At 46.7% G+C, this 23,262-nt stretch overlaps 1 protein-coding gene across 3 annotated transcripts in view; it reads right to left on the bottom strand.

Moving 5' to 3' along the window:
* slc8a1b (solute carrier family 8 member 1b) overlaps positions 1 to 22,354 on the bottom strand; it is an 87,461-nt gene extending 65,107 nt beyond the window's left edge. The window contains exons 1-4 of one of the 3 annotated variants that reach the window (XM_056436081.1): positions 22,247 to 22,354; positions 8,334 to 9,264; positions 4,706 to 4,870; positions 2,004 to 2,794 (exon numbers count right to left, since the gene is read on the bottom strand). In XM_056436081.1, the coding sequence (XP_056292056.1) occupies positions 2,004 to 2,794; positions 4,706 to 4,870; positions 8,334 to 9,212 (1,835 nt within the window). In that variant the 5' untranslated portion in view covers positions 9,213 to 9,264; positions 22,247 to 22,354. Of the gene's footprint in view, positions 1 to 2,003; positions 2,795 to 4,705; positions 4,871 to 6,001; positions 6,690 to 8,333; positions 9,265 to 22,246 lie in introns of those variants that run through there. The other 2 variants (XM_056436082.1, XM_056436083.1) reach the window with 2 other exon arrangements.
* Between the last annotated feature and the right edge of the window lie 908 nt (positions 22,355 to 23,262).

Here is a 23,262-nt window from a genome sequence, read left to right as displayed (position 1 = left end):
ATCTGTTGTTTGGTACAAATCATCCCAAAAATATAAAATAATACAGAATGAGGATAATTATGTACACATTACGTACAAATTACGTACAAATGATGTAAAAATGATGTGCAAATGATGTACGAATTACGTACAAATTACATACAAATTGCGTGCGAATTATGTACAAACTACGTACAAAGTACATTAGAACTACAGTAAACTCCGTCTTGTGGAACCAGTTGTGCGGGTCAGCTGATGAGGGTATCAAACTACCAACTGTCCAAACACACAGATATGTTGTTATCAGGATTGTACACGTTATCAGGATGAAATATTTAAGAGTATTTGGAACGACTCGGAGCCAAAGACGGCTGATAGACGGTCGACCCACCGCTGTGGTGGAAGGCCTCCCGAGCCGCGGTCACACGGCAACCATGCGCCTCGCCAGTCACGTTGTGAGGCCTCGCCGTCTGGCGTTTCACGGCAGGGATCCTTAAATGGAGGTTCAAGTTCTTTTCACACCACAACAAGACGACAACAATGAGAAAACGGCCTGGAGCGGTTTCAATGGGATGTTCTCACACAGCGGGAAGCCAATGGAGAAGAAAAAGGGCAGCTGGCATTTCTTTGTAAAAAAGCCTTTGTGTGGAAAATGAGGTTTGACTGGACAGAAGCTGCTTCTCTTAGCATCGCCCCGATTCCCTGAAGAGGGAAGCGGGAAGATGGAAGATGGAAGAGGGAAGATGGAAGATGGAAGAGGGAAGATGGAAGAGGGAAGATGGAAGATGGAAGAGGGAAGATGGAAGAGGGAAGAGGGAAGATGGAAGGGAAGATGGAAGAGGGAAGAGGGAAGATGGAAGAGGGAAGAGAAGATGGAAGATGGAAGGGAAGAGGGAAGAGGGAAGATGGAAGAGGGAAGATGGAAGATGGAAGAGGGAAGAGGGAAGATGGAAGATGGAAGAGGGAAGATGGAAGAGGGAAGAGGGAAGATGGAAGAGGGAAGATGGAAGAGGGAAGAGGAAGATGGAAGAGGGAAGATGGAAGATGGAAGGGAAGATGGAAGGTGGAAGAGGAAGATGGAAGAGGGAAGATGGAAGAGGGAAGATGGAAGAGGGAAGATGGAAGAGGGAAGATGGAAGATGGAAGATGGAAGAGGGAAGATGGAAGATGGAAGAGGGAAGATGGAAGATGGAAGAGGGAAGATGGAAGAGGGAAGATGGAAGATGGAAGAGGGAAGATGGAAGAGGGAAGATGGAAGATGGAAGGGAAGATGGAAGAGGGAAGAGGAAGATGGAAGAGGGAAGATGGAAGAGGGAAGATGGAAGATGGAAGGGAAGATGGAAGAGGGAAGAGGGAAGATGGAAGAGGGAAGATGGAAGAGGGAAGATGGAAGATGGAAGAGGGAAGATGGAAGGGAAGATGGAAGAGGGAAGATGGAAGATGGAAGAGGGAAGATGGAAGAGGGAAGATGGAAGATGGAAGAGGGAAGATGGAAGAGGGAAGATGGAAGATGGAAGATGGAAGAGGGAAGATGGAAGAGGGAAGAGGGAAGATGGAAGAGGGAAGATGGATGCTTGAAGGTTGAAGCTGGAAGATGGAAGCTTGCACCACTTTAAGCTTCCATCTTCCAGTTTCAAACTTCCAGCCACTCCAAGTTTCTTCAAGCTTTCATTACTTGAGGGAAAACTTCTCATTCTCTCTTATATCCAAGTCCTGACACTCGAACAATAAGCCGACCGCACGAAGGACCCGACATCTCGGCTCCTGCAGCTTCAATGAAACCCACAGAGGACGAAACCAGCAGCACAACAGAATCCAGAGCGTGAAACAGACAGAGGTAGAGAACCAATGAGGAGGAGGTGGAGGAATAAAGAGGAGGGGGGGGGGGGGTTGACTTGGTCCACCGATCAGCAGTCCGCCTCGCCGCTCGCCGTGACCGCCGCCTCGCGCTCACACCCTCAACTTTCACACGTCATCAGCAACATTTGCAAACAACGAACCGGTAAATCCGTGGATTTACTCACAAGATCTCGTCGTTCTGGAACTCCAGGACGCCGTGGATGTCCTCGAAGTCCTCGCCGCTGCCGCGCGCCGTCCCCTCCACCGTCTTGTAGGGCAGCGTGACCACGCCGCGCGCCCCCGACGTCCTCAGCACCTTCACCTCCATGGCTCCGACGCTCTCGCTCACGTGGTAGACGGGCTCCTCGAACGTGAAGATGCCGGCGTGGTCGTCGTCGAAGATGGTGACGGTCGCCGTGGCGGCCGAGCCGAGGCACGCCATCGAGTCCACGCGGTCGGCCTGCTCGCCGTCCTCGGGCTCCTCGCCGTCGGGCGTCAGCAGCTTCACGTTGGACAGGTGGATCAGGAAGTTCTCGTCCTCTTCGAAGATGTCGTCGTCGATGATCGCCACGCGGATCTCCTTCATCGTCTCGCCGGCCTTGAAGACCACCATGCCCTCCGTGAACTCGTAGTCCGAGCCGGCGTTGGCCGTGCCGTCCTCCGTCCGGTAGTCCACGGCGAGCGCTTTGCCCAAGTCGCCGCCGCGCCGCACCACGTTCACCGCCACCGTGCCGCAGTTCTCCAGGCACTGGTAGGAGCAGGGCTCGAAGAAGATCCTGGAGATGGGGTCGTTGTCGCCGACCTCGGAGCGAACCTCGTGCATGCTGACGGCCTTCCGCGCCTGGTCGGCGGCGTGCTTCTTCAGGATGTTGCCGGCGCCGGTCATCAGCCGGGTGGCCTGGCAGCGGTAGAAGGCGCGGCTCTTCTGCTGCTGGCTCAGGACTTGGTAGTTGGCGAGCTCGATGAGTTGTTCCACCTGGTCGGGACAAAGCACACGGACGCAGCATGAGGACGGTCGTAGAACGTCGCTCCGCAGGCCGGTCCACCGGAGATTCTGGACCCGGGGTCTCGGCGCCCGGAGGTCGGACTCTGGGGCAACTCGGAGAGAACGGAGCTCAACACGGAGCTGCGAGAGTTTCATCGATACGTCAACAGAGGAATTCCATCGACAGGGTCTTCGGTTCGGGGACGTTTCGGAGCAGCAGGTGTTTCAGTTTGACGAGTTCCCGTGTTCACCGGAGACGACAGCAAACGTGGATAAGGAACACCGAGGAGTCGCGTGTTGACCGATCGTGGGCTTCGACGTCCTCGAGAGTCACCAGTTAACACGGTTAAACTGAAACACGCGCCGCTCGTCACCTTTAAACCGTTACGGTATCGAACGTTGACGAACCAAGCGACCCTCTGACTAACAGCCCGTTGTTTAAGGGGCATTCTCCCTCTTTACCATTTACGAGCCATCGCGTCGCTTCCGTTGCGCGGTTACGTTCGGCAGCGCTGTTTGCAAACCGTAAAACGGCCTCTATGCGTCAGACCGAGTCTTTATGAGGCAAAGTAATGATCTCTGGTTTCCCCGGTGAAGGGACTCTGTGGATATTCCACCCAGGCCTCGGCGATAAAGGCCTCGGGATCCGGCTCGTATCAGATGAGCTGCAGATCGAAGCGGCGACAAGCGCTGTCGCAGTCGCACGACCTGAAGTGGAAATGTGACCGCGAGGGAAGTGTTTGTTTTTGGGCGGAAGGTTAATCAGCTGCATTGTTAATCCAGAGAGGGACGAGGGCACCGGCGTGAACACAACCCTTTGAGCCGGCTCTCATACGGATTACTGTCTCGATGCTCGCAGCTCACGTTATGCATTTCAGCGTTAAAGCTGTTCGAGACAATAGGAAGGGCAATGAGTGGAATGCTTCAGTTCATTTAGTTTGTTTTAACACAGAGCTTCGCAAACAGACAGTGGGAGGAGAAAAAAAGACAACGATGGAAGATCTGTTAGGCATTCTAGATTTTAGTCCAGTTTTGTGGTTATTTATTTTTAATTATTTATCATGCATTATTCATTTATTTATTCAAGGCAGTATGTATTTATTTATTTAAAATACTATTTATTTATTTAAAGCAATATTTATTTATTCAAGGCAGTATTTTTTATTTAAGGGAATAATGTATTCATTTATTTATTAAAGGGAGTATTTATTCATTTAATGAATAATTTATTTATTCAAGGCAACATTTATAATTGATTTATTTAAGGCGGTACTTTTTTTAATTTAAGGGAATATTCATGCATGTATTTATTAAAGGGAGTATTTATTCATTTATTTAAGGTAATATTTATAATTCATTTATTTAAGGCAGTACATTTTTTTATTTAAGGGAATATTTATTCATTTATATATTAAAGGGAGTATAAATTAATAAAATTATTTACGGCGATATTAATAATTGATTTATTTAACGCAGTGCTTTTTTTATTTACGGGAATATTTATTCATATATTTATTAAAGGGAGTATTTATTAAATTTTTTATTTTATTTAAGGCAGTATTTCGTTCGGATGCAGGCCTAATTTCCACGATCCCGCAGTGTCTTCATTTACAGTCTGCAGCAGTGAAACAGAAACTCATTATCTACAATGTTCATCATACTCTGAATAGAATATCAAACCTTTCTGTCGTCATCTTTTTTATCTACATGTGGATTTATTGCCGGCTCTGTTTTTTTATTTTAAAGGCATCATTATGGTATTAATTTGAGAGGTTGCGATGAGACCTCGGCTGCATTCATCACCATCATCACCGCGGTAACGGACGCCGACGGAAGAGCGCGTCATCATGATGATGATGATGTCGTTGATGTTCTCCCCGAGGGAGCGGCTCCTCCTCTCACCTCCTTGTCCGGGTGTTTCTGCTTCAGCTCCTTCAGGATCTTGGCCATGTCCCTCCGGGTGCCCTCGTCGTCCAGATCCTTCTCGTCGATATCCAGACCCAGCGGACCGTCCAGGAACACCACGCCGTGAGAGTTCAGCATCTTCCCGTCCATCTCGATGTCCACCTTGGAAACGGGGAGGAGAAACGACAGCGTCGGAACCGGAGACGTCGACACGACCGCCCAGCCGTGGTCAGAGAGACGGCCGGCTGGGTTGACTACAGGAGTACCCGAGTCACGGGAACGACATCACAGAGGACACACAGAGGACACACAGGAAGGACACATAGAGGACACATAGAGAGGACACACAGAGGACACAGAGGACACATAGAGAGGACACACAGAGGACACAAAGAGGACACATAGAGAGGACACACAGAGGACACATAGAGAGGACACACAGAGGACACATAGAGGACACATAGAGAGGACACACAGAGGACACATAGAGAGGACACATAGAGGATACATAGAGGACACAGAGGACACACAGAGGACACATAGAGAGGACACACAGAGGATACATAGAGGACACATAGAGGACACAGAGAGGACACACAGAGGACACATAGAGAGGACACACAGAGGACACACAGAGGACACAGAGAGGACACACAGAGGACACATAGAGAGGACACACAGAGGACACATAGAGAGGACACACAGAGGACACATAGATGACACACAGAGGACACACAGACACACAGAGGACACATAGAGAGGACACACAGAGGACACACAGAGGACACACAGAGGACACACAGAGGACACACAGAGGACACAGAGGACACACAGAGGACACAGAGGACACACAGAGGACACAGAGAGGACACACAGAGGACACACAGAGGACACATAGAGAGGACACACAGAGGACACAGAGAGGACACACAGAGGACACAGAGGACACACAGAGGACACAGAGGACACACAGAGGACACAGAGAGGACACACAGAGGACACATAGAGAGGACACACAGAGGACACAGAGAGGACACACAGAGGACACACAGAGGACACACAGAGGACACACAGAGGACACACAGAGGACACACAGAGGACACACAGAGGACACACAGAGGACACACAGAGGACACATAGAGAGGACACACAGAGGACACATAGAGAGGACACACAGAGGACACAGAGAGGACACATAGAGAGGACACACAGAGGACACAGAGGACACAGAGAGGACACATAGAGAGGACACAGAGAGGACACACAGAGGACACACAGAGGACACACAGAGACACTTTTTCTTCTTATTATTTGTCTCCTTCTCCTCCTGTCTTCTTCTTCCTTTTCTTCTCTTTTGTCTTCTTCTCTTCCTCCTCCGTCTTCTTCCTTTTCTTCTCTTTTGTATTCTTATTCTCCTTTGTCTTCTCCTCCTTTGTTTCTTCACCTTCATCTTTGTCTTTTCCTTCTTCTTCTCTTTCTTCTTCTTCTTTGTCTCCTTCTTCTTCTTTTTCTTCTTCTTCCTCTTCATCATCTTTTCTTCTTCTCCTTCATCTTTGTTTTCTTCTCCTTCTTTTTTTCTTCTTCTCCTTCTCCATGGGCTTCTTCTCCTCCTTTGTCTTCTTCTTCTCCTTCTCCTTTTAGTTGTATTGATGAAATGTCGTTTAGCTCTTGAATCCCGACATTGAAATCCTCTAAACTCTTCGTCGTTCCTCTTCCTCCGTCGATCTGTTTTGATTCACTGGATTTCTTCTGGCCAGACGTTGGGATGAAGCTGCTCTTCACGTTTTAATGCCGCTCCGCTTCTTAATAATTAAACGAGAGCAGCTGCCCGCCCGTCATCTCCTGGACGAGGAGCCTCTTGGTGAATGCGAGCCGTACGTCACGAAGCCGAGCAGCAGATACGAATCACAACAGGAAATTAAAAACACAGTTCGGACTGAGCTTGTGTGTTTGCAGAAACATTAGAAAAATATTCAAAGCAAAGCAGAGGCCTGATGCAGATTCAGGTTATTTAGTCCTTCAGGGCGACTTGATGAAGATAATTAAATCTACCGACGAGAACAGTTATTTTATACGGAGGAACTCTCGCTCATTCTACATATTTTACATTACATTTCATTCACAATATATGTATATATATATATATATGTATACATATATATGTATATATATATATATTTATATATAAAGTATATATATATACATATATTGTATATATAAAGTATATATATATACATATTTTGTATATATATAAAGTATATATATATATACATATACTGTATATATATATACTTTATATATATATATAAAGTATATATATACAGTATATTTATATATATATAAAGTATATATATATATATATTTATATATACACATATATACAATATATGTATATGTATACATATATGTATATATATATATACTTTATATATAAATATATATATACATATATATATATATTGTATATATGTGTATATATAAATATATATACATTATATATATATATAAATATACTGTATATATATAATTTATATATATATGTATAGATATATATATATATAAAGTATATATATATATACAAAATATGTATATATATATACTTTATATATATATATCTATACATATATAAAGTATATATATACAGTATATTTATATATATATATAAAGTATATATATATATATATACACATATATACAATATATGTATGTATGTATATATATATATATATATATATATATATATATAGTACATTACATGCCATTTAACTGACGCTTTTATCCAAAGCGACTTACAACCCTGTTACATGCATCCACCGTAGACGCAGCTACAGGGAGCATCTCAGGGTTAAGTGTCTTGCTCAAGGACACATCGACTAGGGCGGGGATTGAACCTCCAACCCCCTGATTGAAAGACGGACCTGCTGCCTATTTTCACAATAAAAGTCCCGTCTATTATTGTCCGCATTAAAGTAACGTCACGAGATTCAACCGGCTTCGACAATCTGAAATCTAAACATACATTCACTCTCATACACATAAACAGAACCTCTTGCTATTGACATTATGCACAGAGTAAACAGTACCCCTATGCTTCTTAACACATTAACAACAATATCAATATTCTCCCTAATAATTCCTATTATAATATCTTTCTATATGTATCAATTTAAAACTCAAGACTACAGAATCAAAATAAACTATTTCAACCTAACGGAGACGAAGACTGCAATGTTTACGAAGGGTTGAATTAGTCTAAATATTTGAACGCGTTAGATTCCACTCTGGTGTATCGCTGTCGTATTTACATCGTGTAGAAATACATTATACAGTTTCAAATGCGTTTTGCTTTGTATGAATATTAAATATTTAATACAAACTGGTCCCATAGTTTCTCCTGGTTATTAGAAACATTGTGCTAACGGGGAACACAGACACATCCCTGCAGCAAGTAACTTTAAAAATAAAATAAAAACTCTATTATAATACGACAGTTTGTGAAATAGTCGCAAAATGCAGCTTTGCGTGCGAAGCTATTTTCAACCCAATCTTCATGTTTTTCTTCACCGAACTTGTCGTCCGAGGTTACGCAACAACGCTACCGGGTTAATTCCCCCCCCGAGTTTACCTTGGAAGGAAGTGGGCGGTCCCCCTCGGTCTCGATGATCATGCCGCGCTGCTTGCCGGTGCGGTAGCGCTTGTACACGTACTTGTAGAACAGCAGGCGGCGGTCGGCCACCCAGGCGAACAGCACGCAGATGGGGAAGAAGAAGAAGGTGAGCAGCCCCTCCCACACCTGCACCACGCCGGGCGAGATCACCGACAGGATCAGGTACAGCCAGATGTAGGCGAAGATGCTCCAGGTGGCCGTGACGAAGAAGACGCGCAGGTGCTTGACCTTCCTCGTCTCGCCGTCCGGCACCACGTACACGCACAGCCCGATGATGACAAACATGTTGAAAGCCGCCGAGCCCACGATGGTGGAGGGGCCCAGCGTGCCGGCCTCGAACCCGTGACCCAAGACCTCGATGACCGACAGCAGGATCTCGGGGGCCGACGAGCCCAGCGCCATGAGCGTGAGGTTGGAGACGGTCTCGTTCCAGATGCGGACCGTGGTGGTGGTGGTCTCCCCGTTGGGCTTCTTGATGGTGATCACCTTCTCCTGCGACGTGATGACCTCGATCGACGCCATGAAGCGGTCGGCGACGATCGACACGCCCAGGAACATGTAGACCAGGGCCACGAAGTACACCGTCGCCCGGGCCACTTTGTCGCCGAACGAGGGGTTCTGGGGCTCCCAGATGGGCAGCACCACCCCCTTGGTGCACGCCTCGGGCTTGCTGCACTCGGTCTTGTTCGCGGACACCGCGGACTCGAAGCCGGCCAGGCTCTGCTCGGTGGGGGCGCCGCCGGCCAGCGAGGGATGGAGCTCGAGGAGGAGGACCGCGGCCACGACCGCCAGCCGCAGGGCGGGGGACCGGAGCGGGGACGGATCCCGGCGACCCATGTTGACGTCCGGAACCGGAACTGGGAGGCGACGATCAATGAGGACGTGGAACCTTCAGGAGGGAACCGAGAACTCAGATTAGACCGACCGGACGCCCGTCGATCAGAGACACGTTGGGACGGAAGGGTTTGGGTTTCATTCCACAACACTAACACATAAGAGACGACTCGATGACATCATCTATACCTCACGGCGGGGGGTAAAGAACTGAGGATTTCACTTCTCACGGAAGGTGATTGTAACAGGCCTTTTGCAGCAACAAAGAAAACACAGCGTTGTTACGAGGTGTGTGTGTGTGTGTGTGTGTGTGTGTGTGTGATGCTTTTGGCTTCCACACTTCCAGTAAACAAGCAGTGAAAGGTCAAATCCGTCTCAAAGGACTCTGCAGTGGGGCTGCTCACGTTGAGGCATTCATAAGCTTAAAAACACAACACGGCAAACAAAAACAACAACATATGTTCCAGGCGAGATTCTCGCTGAGCTGTTCTGAGGATCAGCAAATTCAAATAACCACGGCAAAAAAACATGAACTTATGGATTTCTGCTTCTGACTCTCCGCTGCGGCGGCGGAACCCCGCTGGTCATTCGGCGAGCCGGCCAGGAGCGCCTCCGCCCGGACGGCTTTGACGCCAATTTTTTATTTTTTTTAATTTTTAAACTGGCCGATGAGATAAGAAAAGCTCCCGGAAAAAAATTGTGAATAACGGGGAAAAACATCAACGACAATGGCTTCTGAAATGACCACAAACGTGTCAACATATCAATTTTCTGTCAGTTAATGAATAAGTGAAGTCACCTCTACGTCCCCTGAGGGTTTCTCTTCAACTCACTTGTTCACATTTCACATGTTTGCCTCGTTATCTACAAACAAACATGCGACTTCCGTTCATCCAAAGCTTTATTTGACTTCACTGAGCTTCCCCTCCGGTTTATTACGCCGACGATAAAACAAAATGCACGTTGATGTGTGAGAGGTCGGTGGCGCCCTGAGGTCAGCGGCCATCTTCAGAATGCGTCGGACATCATTTCCTCTGACGCTCAGTTCCCACGGGAATGCTCGGGATAAAAAAAGAAAGGAAAACTGCATCCATGCCGATTTAGAACGTGTGAGAACGTTCTGCTTCGTTCTGAATATTTCCCCCTTTTTCTTTTCAAAGATCTAACCGTGATGTGTATCCGTCGTCTCCTCGCCGACCGTCTGTTCCATATCTCACGTCTGAGTGTGGATGTCTCGCTTTCTGCCAGATAGTCTGAAATAAACGTCTTTGGGAAAAGATCGTCGTCTGATTTAGATTAAAGTTACAGAAGTATGGATTACGTGGTTCACAAACTTTTACCCCCCGCCGACCTGTTGGTGACACACACACACACACACACACACACACACACACACACACACACACACACACACACACACACACACACACACACACACACACACACACACACACACACACACACACACACACACACACACACACACACAGGACAGTAATCCTTTTAAATCGTGGATCAATAAGAGCGGCGCCCCAGAAAACAAAGATCCGTTCTCCTCCAACCGGCTTCTCCGACTTCCAAGCGCGCCAACATCCATTTCCCGATAATGAATTGTTCTCTCAGGAATGCCGACGCGGCGAAACGTGATCGATCCTCAGCGGCCCGAGAGCCACGAGACACACACACAACACACACACGACACACACACGACACACACACGACACACACACGACACACACACACACGACACACACACACACACACACACACACACACGACACACACACACACACACACACACACACACACACACACACACACACACACACACACACACACACACACACACACACACACACGACACACACACACACACACACACACACACACACACACGACACACACACGACACACACACGACACACACACCGCCGAGCTCGCGTCACTGGAGGACGCCTGTGTGGGTGTGTGAGTGTGTTTGTGTGTGAGTGTGTTTGTTTGTGTGTGTGAGTGTGTTTGTTTGTGTGTGTGTGTGTGTTTGTGTGAGTGTGTGTTTGTTTGTGTGTGTGAGTGTGTTTGTTTGTGTGTGTGAGTGTGTTTTGATGCCGCTGACACGCATCAGTGTGTGTGTGTAATTAGTCCGGCTACAGTAAGTATTCGGGTTCGGCGGCTGCGTCGTCGGCGTGGCGACCGCGGCTCCAACGGCGAGGAAATCCATCCCAGAATGAAATTAGACGTTTATTTAATTAACCTTGAATGGAGTGCATGCAAACGCACACCTCATGCACACGCACACCTCATGCACACGCACACCTCATGCACACGCACACCTCATGCACACGCACACCTCATGCACACGCACACCACATGCACACGCACACCACATGCACACGCACACCTCATGCACACGCACACCTCCCCTCCGTGGAGCTTCTCAAGCTGATCAATAATTCAGGAGTTTTTGGCGTTTGCTGCGTTTCACTTCAGGATTTCATATTCTTTACACGCTGATGGCTCAAGAGAAAACCCTCCTCCTCCTCCTCCTCCTCCTCCTCCTCCTCCTCCTCCTCGCTGCACGAGACGAGACCGAGGGCGCCACTCAAGGTGCAACCAACAGTTAGGTTTAAGGAATGAAACCTAATGTTAGGTTTATACCTCTGGTTGTATTCCTGTCTCTTGGCTCCGCCCATGTCTCCTCCCACCGACCAATTGTTGTCTTTTGGGCAACATGAATCACGTCGCCTGAAGACGGCTGCTTAGTCACACGGATGCATTTATCAATGTTACCACGACAAATAAACGTCCTCATTAACTTTCCACTGGCTTTACTTTCATGCAAACATAAAAAGACGATTCTTCTCCCTGGAGACAAAACCAATAGATCGCAGTAAATATTAAATTCAAAATGTAGCACCGAAAATACTCGGATTGAGTCATTTAGGGGACATGTGTGTGAGGTACTCCATCCTAGCTCAATGCAAAGAGGTACAGATGATAATAAACCCGCTGACGGTGCTCTGCTCGCTGCGACTCGTGATCAGAACCTGCTTCCCCTCACAGAGGGAACCACGTTATGAAGAACAAGTCATTAAAAAGGGACGCGGCGCCAAGCGGAGTCAAATAGGATTCACCGCGGGTCGGAAAAAATGTCAATTTATACGTCTCGCTTTAAGTTCTTTATGAGCGTCAGCCCCCCGGAGAGCAGCTGGTATGAATACCTGCGCCACGGGAGGCCACCTTCAGGTGGATCCAGATGGGGAATATGCTGAAGATATGGCATGTACAGAATTTAAAGAGAAGTCTTAAAGGGACAGTACACGATACACTCCCTGGCTTCCTCGCTGAGGGCTAGATGAGAGCATTGACACCACTCTCACGTCTGTCCTTTGAGGCTACCGTTAGCTTAGCATTAAGCCTGATAACGGGCTTTACGCTGAAGACTTAAGGCTTAAGATATCGCATGTAAAAACTTAAAAGAGAAGTCTTAAAGGGACAGTACACGATACACTTCCTGGCTTCCTCGCTGAAGGCCAGTTGAGAGCATTGACACCACTCTCACGTCTGTCCTTTGAGGCTACCGTTAGTTTAGCATAAAGCCTGGAAACGGGCCGCTAACGGTGCCGAACAGAACCACTAAAGCTCACTTACCATACAGAGTTTGTTTCACCGGCACAAATTCATATTTAATGTGCAGTTATATGGAGCTCCTCTCTAGCGGAGCGTTGGTGCTTAGAAGACCGTAGAACCACATCACGGAGAAGCATTTGAACCCTCAGCCTTTATTGCTCCTCGTCTCTTATATTTCCCTCTGCAATCAAACGATAATCAGGGTTGATTCTCTGTCTCGGCTCCGTTGTGACGGGCCGAGCAGCTTCTGACGAACATTATTACCACGACGATATCAAAGCAGTATTTACAGGACTTCCCCGTCCCACCGCAGTGAGCGTCTGCACGGTGGTTAATACACGTTTCATTACCCAGCCCCGCGCTGCAGACAGGAAAACACCAATTAACGTATTAGCTGAGTCGGCGCTCGGTTCCTCTCGCCGACTCGCCGTAAACTCATCCTCAAAGACCGCGATGACGATTTATACTTCCAGTGCGGCGACATGGCACCGCTCTGTTTGCGTTTCCTGTTCGGTTCAACGACGACAACGCACAGTCGTTCTCTCCGTCTTGTGGACTGTGATGTTTAAAGAGAAGTCTTAAAGGGACAGTACACGATACACTGCCTGGCTTCCTCGCTGAGGGCCAGATGAGAGCATTGACACCACTCTCACGTCTGTCCTTTGCACACGAGGCTACGGTTAGCTTAGCATAAAGCCTGGAAACGGGCGTTATGCTTAAGGCTTAAGATATTACATGTAAAAAGTTTAAAGAAAAGTCTTAAAGGGACATTACACGATACACTGCCTGGCTTCCTCGCTAAAGGCTAGATGAGAGCATTGACACCACTCTTACGTCTGTCTTTTGCTAATGAGGCTACCGTTAGCTTAGCATAAAGCCTGGAAACGGGCTTAAGGCTTAAGATATTGCATGTAAAAAGTTTAAAGAGAAGTCTTAAAGGGACAGTACACGATACACTTCCTCGCTGAAGGCTAGATGAGAGCATTGACACCACTCCGACGTCTGTCCTTTGCTAACGAGGCTACGGTTATAGAGAAGGCGGTTTGCGGACTGATGTTCCGAGACGTCGGGATTTGACGATTTTTTCCGTCGCCATCTTGGAATACCAACGGCGCCACGTGGTCGTTGTCTTTTTATTTGCTCCCGGCGACCAGACGTGCCCTCCGCGTGTACGTCTCTGGTGTCGGCACCTCTCTCTCGAGGCTTCGTGCTCTCGGCACCGCGGCGGCTTTCATTTTTGATTCTCTACTTAACTCTCGGGTTTCAGAGCCCCCTCCCCCTCCCCCTCCCCCGCCCCCGCCCCCGCCGACGATTTCCTCCTCGCGTTGTGACCTCAAAGACTTGGCTCCGTTTCAGGAGAAACACGACGTGAAACAAACTGAAGGACGAGGAAACACGGAAGGAGAGAGGGAGTCCGTGTTCCTCCCCTCGCGGGCGAGAGAGGGAAGATGTGTCAAACAACACGAGGAGGGGGATAAACACGGAGTCAATGGAGAGGACGGAGAGAAGCATGGAGAGACAAAGGCTGGCTGGAGGAGAGAAGGGTGAGAAATGGAGTGAGACGTCTGGAGGGAAAGAGGAAGAGAGGAAGAGAGGAAGAGACACAACGCCGCCTCACAACTCTGTGAGTCACGAAATGCAATTTAACACCAAAGTTCTGTCTTTTTGTGAAGCTACGCAAAACATATCATTCAGAACGCCGTTAAAACAAAGATGGTGGAGTCAATAGACCCCCAACAGGTAGGATTAGACCTCTAGACCCCCAACAGGTAGAACTAGACCTCTAGACCACCAACAGGTAGGATTAGACCTCTAGACCACCAACAGGTAGGACTAGACCTCTAGACCACCAACAGTTAGGATTAGACCTCTAGACCACCAACAGGTAGGATTAGACCTCTAGACCACCAACAGGTAGGATTAGACCTCTAGACCACCAACAGGTAGGATTAGACCTCTAGACCCCCAACAGGTAGGATTAGACCTCTAGACCACCAACAGGTAGGATTAGACCTCTAGACCACCAACAGGTAGGATTAGACCTCTAGACCACCAACAGGTAGGATTAGACCTCTAGACCACCAACAGGTAGGATTAGACCTCTAGACCCCCAACAGGTAGGATTAGACCTCTAGACCACCAACAGGTAGGATTAGACCTCTAGACCACCAACAGGTAGGACTAGACCTCTAGACCACCAACAGTTAGGATTAGACCTCTAGACCACCAACAGGTAGGATTAGACCTCTAGACCCCCAACAGGTAGGATTAGACCTCTAGACCACCAACAGGTAGGATTAGACCTCTAGACCACCAACAGGTAGGATTAGACCTCTAGACCACCAACAGTCAGGATTAGACCTCTAGACCACCAACAGGTAGGATTAGACCTCTAGACCACCAACAGTCAGGATTAGACCTCTAGACCACCAACAGGTAGGATTAGACCTCTAGACCACCAACAGTCAGGATTAGACCTCTAGACCACCAACAGTTAGGATTAGACCTCTAGACCACCAACAGGTAGGATTAGACCTCTAGACCACCAACAGGTAGGATTAGACCTCTAGACCACCAACAGGTAGGACTAGACCTCTAGACCACCAACAGTTAGGATTAGACCTCTAGACCACCAACAGTCAGGATTAGACCTCTAGACCCCCAACAGGTAGGATTAGACCTCTAGACCCCCAACAGGTAGGATTAGACCTCTAGACCACCAACAGGTAGGACTAGACCTCTAGACCACCAACAGTTAGGATTAGACCTCTAGACCACCAACAGTCAGGATTAGACCTCTAGACCCCCAACAGGTAGGATTAGACCTCTAGACCACCAACAGTCAGGATTAGACCTCTAGACCACCAACAGGTAGGATTAGACCTCTAGACCACCAACAGGTAGGATTAGACCTCTAGACCACCAACAGTTAGGATTAGACCTCTAGACCACCAACAGTTAGGATTAGACCTCTAGACCACCAACCGTTAGGATTAAACCTCTAGACCCCCAACAGGTAGGATTAGACCTCTAGACCACCAACAGGTAGGATTAGACCTCTAGACCACCAACAGGTAGGATTAGACCTCTAGACCACCAACAGGTAGGATTAGACCTCTAGACCCCCAACAGGTAGGATTAGACCTCTAGACCACCAACAGGTAGGATTAGACCTCTAGACCACCAACAGGTAGGATTAGACCTCTAGACCACCAACAGTTAGGATTAGACTTCTCGACCACCAACAGTTAGGATTAGACCTCTAGACCAACAGGTAGGATTAGACCTCTAGACCACCAAAAGGTAGGACTAGACCTCTAGACCACCAACAGGTAGGATTAGACCTCTAGACCACCAACAGGTAGGATTAGACCTCTAGACCACCAACAGTCAGGATTAGACCTCTAGACCTCTTAACTCAACATGGTGATGGGTCTTCTGGTTTAAGTCCGGCTTGTTGGATCCACTTCGTTTCTACAGACATGAAACCAATAGATTACATTTCGTGACCATTTCCCAACATGCATCTGGACTGAAAAATTCAATCCCACCTGCTTTAATAATATTAAAAAATGGGGTATTCCACTGTACTGCTTGTGTGTAAGTAGGACCGAATATACACACACACACACACACACACACACACACACACACACACACACACTAGCCCCTGCGAGCGACTGAAGATTGATGGCTGGCGCTGAGCTCTTCTAGCCTGGATCCTGGAGCCAGGAGACCTCGTCCTATTATTACACTTGGACTGGAGGAAACAGTGTGTGTGTGTGTGTGGGGGGGGGGGGGGGGGGGGGGCAATGATGAGAAATGAGTAACGAACTGGATGTAGAAGCAAAAAAAGAAAATCATTAGAATCCTTCCAGAAGGAATAGATCCCTCTCCCGTTGTCTCAGTGATCTTCCCTAAGCGAACACGCTCTCCTGCTTCTGGGCCGAGGCGGACATCATTTGTATGAATGTTATTTTTTCCCCTCAGCGTTCAGAAACCGTGTTTCATGCCACTGGCAGCGAGCCAGAGCCTCCACAGAGCTTCGGTCTTTTTATTTTATTTTTCCAGATCTCACGTCCTCTGGTCAGCGGCCCTCCTCTTCACACTCCCCGTCTTTTCAGAATAAACTTCCACCTTAGGTTTATTCACTTTGTTGGGTTACTTGGTGTAAGTTTCGTTTGATTCATTTGGGATCAAATAACTATCTTATTTATGTAAAATAAGTATGTTTTTTGTGTGAAATAAGTATATTTCTTATATAAAATAAGTATGTTCCTTCTGTAAAATAAGTATGTTTCTTCTGTAAATAAATATGTTTTTTATTTTAAATAAGTATGTTTTTTATTTTAAATAAGTATGTATCTTATTTTAAATAAGTATGTTTCTTATTTAAAATAAATATGATTTTTATTTAAAATAAGTATGTTTCTTATGTTACTTATGTACTTAAGTACGTAAGGCAAATAACAAAAGCTTAAAAAGTAAAAACGTACATGTTTCATATCATCTGTGACATGAATTCAGTTGAAAATAAACCTCCAGCCTCACAGGAGCTCAGTTACGTTGATGGTAACAAAACAACTCGAGGAAAAGATCGTTGTTTGGGTTGAAATAATACAGTTTTTTAAATGTTGGGTTGAAATAATACGTTTTTTTTATTAATTACTAAAGTTACATGAGAAATAAAACAACGTTGACTCCTGTTTCTTTGTCTCGCAGCATTTTACCGCCTTTCAGCTCATTTTTTTGGTTTGTTCAGCTGGAGTTGTTTCCTCTGTTATAAGCGGAAAAAACACACATGATAATCAGATGAACTAACCGCAAACACACAAAAACGCTGAGTCAGCGGTCCTTAGCGACCAGCTGGTAAACAAAGTGGAGGATTCAGCCGGTGGAGACCCAAACAGAGCCAGAAGACTCACATGTAGACCTCCGTTTGTCTGAGACGGCTTCCATCCTGAAGGTCTAGAGACTCTGAGACAAACATTCTCATATATGAGACGGCACAAGCGTTTTAAAAAAAGAGCATTTCGTTCCGAAAATGCGTTGGAATGATAAAATGTGAAAGCTGAAAATGTCTGAAAACAGCCGAAAATCGCTGAAAATAGCTGAACATGTCTGAAAACAGCTGAAATATTTGAAAACAGCTGAAAATACCAACAAGGGAAACCAAAGGCTCTACAGATTTGACTTGTTACCTTCGCATTGAAAATGCGGAAGGTTATGTTTTGATCGCCGTGTATTTATTACCTTCGCATTGAAAATGCCGGAAGGTTATGTTTTGATCGCCGTGTATTTATTTATTTATTTATTTGTATGCGTGTTATTCGCAAAACTCAAAAAGTATTGAACCGAATCGCATGAAATTTGGTGGGATGATTGTTTATTATCCGGGGACCAGTTGTTTAGATTTTGGGATCGATTGGGTCAAAGGTCAAAGGTCATGAACAGATCGAAATCTTTCGCAGAACTCAAAAGGTATTGAACCGAATCGCATGAAATTTGGTGGGATGATTGTTTATTATCCGGGGACCATTTGATTAGATTTTGGGATCAATCGGGTCAAAGGTCAAGGTCAAGGTCATGGATAGGTCAAAATCTTCTTTTTACCATAGCGCGGTCAATTTCTATCCAATTGACATGCAACTAATGCCAAAATGTTCATAATTCAATGCCCAATCTTGTGATATGCGAAGGTATGCGCTCTACCGAGTGCCCGTTCTAGTTATTAATGTATTTGTATGCGTGTTATTCGCATAACTATAAAAGTATTAAACCGAATCGCATGAAATTCGGTGGGATGATTGGTTATTATCCGGGGACCATTTGATTAGATTTTGGGATCGATCGGGTCAAAGGTCAAGGTCATGAAAAGGTCAAAATCTTCTTTTTACCATAGTGCGGTCAATTGCTATCCAATTGGCATGCAACTAATGCCAACATGTTCATAATTCAATGCCCAATCTTGTGATATGCGAAGGTATGCGCTCTACCGAGTGCCCATTCTAGTTTACTCTGAACTGCATGTTTTCATCACAGCACGCTGCACTACTCAATGTAGCACGTAACCTTGTTTGGATTCATCCACATTGTATCACTGAGTCACTGGGGGGGGGGGGGGGGGGGGGGGGTCTGTTCAACCAATCACGCATAAACACGAACATCCAGTGCTTCCCATCCTCCATGTTCCTTCCAGCGACCAGACGCCTCCGACTCGTCCTGGAGGTATTAATGCGCCGCCGCTGTTTCCCCCAGAATCATCTCATGTTTCCTGTAAACACTGTTCATGCAGGTAAAGTTACCAGCGGCATCCAAACAAGATGCTCATACCGGTCTGTACTGGTCTGTACTGGTCTGTCCTGGCCCCAGCCAGCCGGCCGTGCGCCGACATGCAGCTCCTAGCTCTAAGAAGATGATGGGCGGTGGATGTGCGTCGCTGTGATTCAAGTGGCAGCTAACGGAGCTCAGCGGGTCGTTTCCTCCGCTCCGTACACAATAAACACGCCTTGTTTACGGCATCACAGGAGCTGCAGGTGGTTCTCATGGGCCTCAGGTGACGCAGGGGTCACGGGGGGTGAAGGTGGGGGGGAGGGGTCAGACATGCAACACGGGTTCTCTCAGCCAGGAGAACCCATTGGCGTTGACCTCTTTGACCTTACTATTGTTACGCAACCGTGGTACTTATGACGAGCGTACGCATCTTACATAAAAAACATTGTTATTTTACTAAGCAAATATAATTCATTTACGTAACAAACTTACTTATTTTACATGATAAAATTGTTTATTTTACATTAAAAATGTAGTTATTTATTCTACTTTATAAATGTAGTTATTGGAGGTAATTAACATTGTTATTTTAAATTAAAAATGTTCTTATTTTACATAATAAACAGTTATTTTACATTAAAAATGTACTTATTTTACATAATAAACAGTTATTTTACATTAAAAATGTAGTTATTTATTCTACGTAAAAAATTAAGTTATTTATTCTATGTTATAAATGTAGTTATTTATTTTTACATAACACATTTAGTTATTGGAGGTAATTACCATTTTTATTTTACATTAAAAACGTACATATTTTACATAGTAAATGTAGTTATTTCTTCTACGTAAAAGATGCAGTTAGAATAATAATGTTTTAAAAATGTAAATAATAATAATAATAATCACCAAAAAAATAATAATAATAATGCAGTTAGATTAAATATTCTACGTTATAAATGTAGTTATTTGTTTTTTACATAACAAATATAGTTATGTGAGGTAATTAACATTGTTATTTTACATTAAAAACTTACTTATTTGACATAATAAACAGTTATTTTACATAACAAATAGTTATTTTACGTAACAAATATATTTATTGGAGGTAATTAACATTGTTATTTTACATAATAAGCGTAAATAACAAACAATCATATGGAATCCAAATCTCGACCTCCTAAACATAACCAAATATTTTGGGTTGGACGAACAGCAGAGGTGAGATATACGAAATAAAATAAATCGAGTATCACCTGATCTCCTGTTAGACATCCTGATGAAGCCAATCAACCAATCAGCCAATCAGCCAATCAGCAGAGCGATGCGCGGCTCATTGATTTCTATGAACTCTTCTCCCGGATTAGCTTCAGGAAGGACTCATTTAAATATATCTGTATGTATTGTTCATATGAAAGAAGATGGTGGTTAGCAGCTTCTGACAACCCGTTTCCCTGGGTGACGAGAAGCTTCTTCTCACCCGTCTCCATGTTGCCTGTCAACAGGAGCCAGCGGGGAGAGGAGGCAACGTCATCGTTTAAATTAATAACCTGATGTTCAGAGTTATGCCTCAGCTTCACGTCGTCCAGTCCGACTCTCCATGAAGCAAAGTACCGACGTCTGATCCGTTAGTGAGCGTCGCCGGGTCAGAACCATCAAACATCCTGGAGCATTCCAACATGACCCCATGGCAACCGGGAACCAATGAGCTCCTCACGCAGCGCCTCACGGTGGGCGTTCCCTCTAATGAGACAACGTGCTTCTGTCATTGCAGTTGTCACGGTGATGCCCTGAACAGTGTGTGTGTGTGTGTGTGTGTTTCAACCGGCCTGGTGTCGGATCGAGCTGAAACGGTGGGGGATCGAACTTGTGTGAGAAACACATTTTTAAAAGTTTTTTTTATTATTGGCCAATCTGAAGCCGATTTATGCCATAAACAGGAAGAGCACCGCCATCACCAACAAACCACACCAACTGCACCATCAATAGCTGACTGCACCAAACCAACTGCACCATCAATAACCAACTGCACCAAACCAACTGCACCATCAATAACCAACTGCACCAAACCAACTGCACCATCAATAACCAACTGCACCAAACCAACTGCACCATCAATAACCAACTGCACCATCACCAACAAACCACACCAACAATAACCAACTGCACCAAACCAACTGCACCATCAATAGCTGACTGCACCACTGTTGGGAGGTGGAGGAGGTGTTAAGACCACCTCCTCCTCCTCCTCCTCCTCCTCCACAAAGTAGTCCCGGCCGGTCGCGTTTCAGACTGAACCCCTCAGGTGATCCCGCTCGACCTGCTCTGCGCGCGCGGATGTGCACTGATGAAAACATTAAAAGAAGAAGAAGCAGCGCGCGCTCCACCAGCGGCGCTGGATGCTGTTGGATGGGGCGCGCGTGCAGAATTGCGCAAACGCGGTTCTTAGAAAAGCGACTGGCCCCCTCGACCCTGTGCAGAGGGGTTACAGTCTCTAAGGGGGAGTGTAGCCCCCCCCCCCCCTTCCAACTTCCACAATGAACGCCTATAAAACGGGTGGAAATCGGAACGTGCTCTGCATCCGTGATCAGGAATAAACGAGGCAGGTCGGATTTAAACATGTGGAAGGGTGAGGGTAACGAGGGGGGGGGGGGGGGTGGAGGGGAATAGTGAGAGGAAGCAGACTCCGGATCCGAAACCCGGTTGTGCTCAGTTCATTTCAATGGACCCCCCCCCCCCCCCCCGCAGCCCGCGGTCCACCGTGAATCATCGGTCTGGAAACGTCCGGGTCCCCGCGCGGTGCGGACGGCGCGCTGCGGGGAGGATGAGGTGCGGTGCGCGGTGCAGATCAACGTCGCATCCAACACCCCCCCCCCCCCCCCCCCATCCGACGCGCGCGGTGCTCTCAAGTCTCCAAACCCGGGCGCTCTCCATGAGGCGACACCGTCCCTCTCCCTCTCTCCGCCTCCCTCCAACCAAAACATGATTATTAAGATAAACGTGCTTTCACCGGACAATGCGGCGAAATAATAGAAGACCCCCCCCCCCCACACACACACACACACACACACACACCCTGACAAAACCCAAGCATTCAACATCATTAACCCGCTGTAAAGGAACCACGGAAATCCTACCGTTTTATCCAGAGTGCGTCCGCGAGCCAGTCAGCAGTCAGAGCCGGTCTCGAGCTCTACTAGTAATAGTAGCAGGACGGCGAGGAAGAGGAGGGGGAGGAGGAAGAGGAGGAGGAGGAGGAGTAGAGGTAAGCCTGAAGTGGGCAGTGGTAATGGAGACGCAGGGAGCTCTCGTACGCCAGCCCAGAGGTGTCCGGATTCCCATGCACCGCCAGCGCGCGCCGCTCTGCTCGGTTCCGCGCAGCGCGTCGTCAGCGGCGAGCGCGCATTGGCTGGGACGAGGCGGCGCGCGACGCGGCGGACTTCTTCCTCATTCCTCCCTTCCACAAACACACACACACACACACACACACACACGCAAAGGGGGAAGGAAAGAGAAAGAGAGTGAGAGAGAGAACGTGTAAGAGAGTGTTAGAGAGAGAGAGCGAGTGAGAGAGAGAGACCGAGATAGTTAGAATGTGTTTAAGATAGAGAGAATGTGTGTGTGTAAAAGAGAGAGATATACATGTGTAAATCTGTAAGAGAGAGAGAGAGAGAAAGTGAGAATGTGTATGTGTGTGTGTGTGTGTGTGTGTGTGTGTGTGTGTGTGTGTGTGTGTGTGTGTGTGTGTGTGTGTAAAAGAGAGAGAGAGAATGTGTGAAAGAGAGAGAGAATGTATGTGTGTGTAAGAGAGAGAGAGGGTCTTGTCCGTTCACACACAGACGCCCGCCTCCTTCTCTCTCTCTCTCTCCCTGTGTGTGTGTGTGTGTGTGTGTGTGTGTCTAAACCCCCCCCTCTCAGATTAATATCACGGCCCCATTGAGAATAAAGAGCGAGTCCAGAAGCTTCTCTCTCTCTTGCTCTGAGTCTCTCCTTCACCTTCCCACTCCATGACATCACCAATAACCTTCATAATGACATCATCCCAGTGAGGAGCATCACAGTGACATGATTCACTTTGGAATAACGCAGAATCAGCAAATATCAGATTCAATGTAAAACAGACTTCAGGGTAAAGCACTGGGTTCATGATTTG

The sequence above is a fragment of the Pseudoliparis swirei genome, chromosome 17, assembly GCF_029220125.1.
Source record: "Pseudoliparis swirei isolate HS2019 ecotype Mariana Trench chromosome 17, NWPU_hadal_v1, whole genome shotgun sequence".
NCBI lineage: Eukaryota > Metazoa > Chordata > Actinopteri > Perciformes > Liparidae > Pseudoliparis > Pseudoliparis swirei.
Note: the sequence above shows the minus strand (reverse complement) of the source record. Positions and strands in the feature narration are given on the sequence as shown.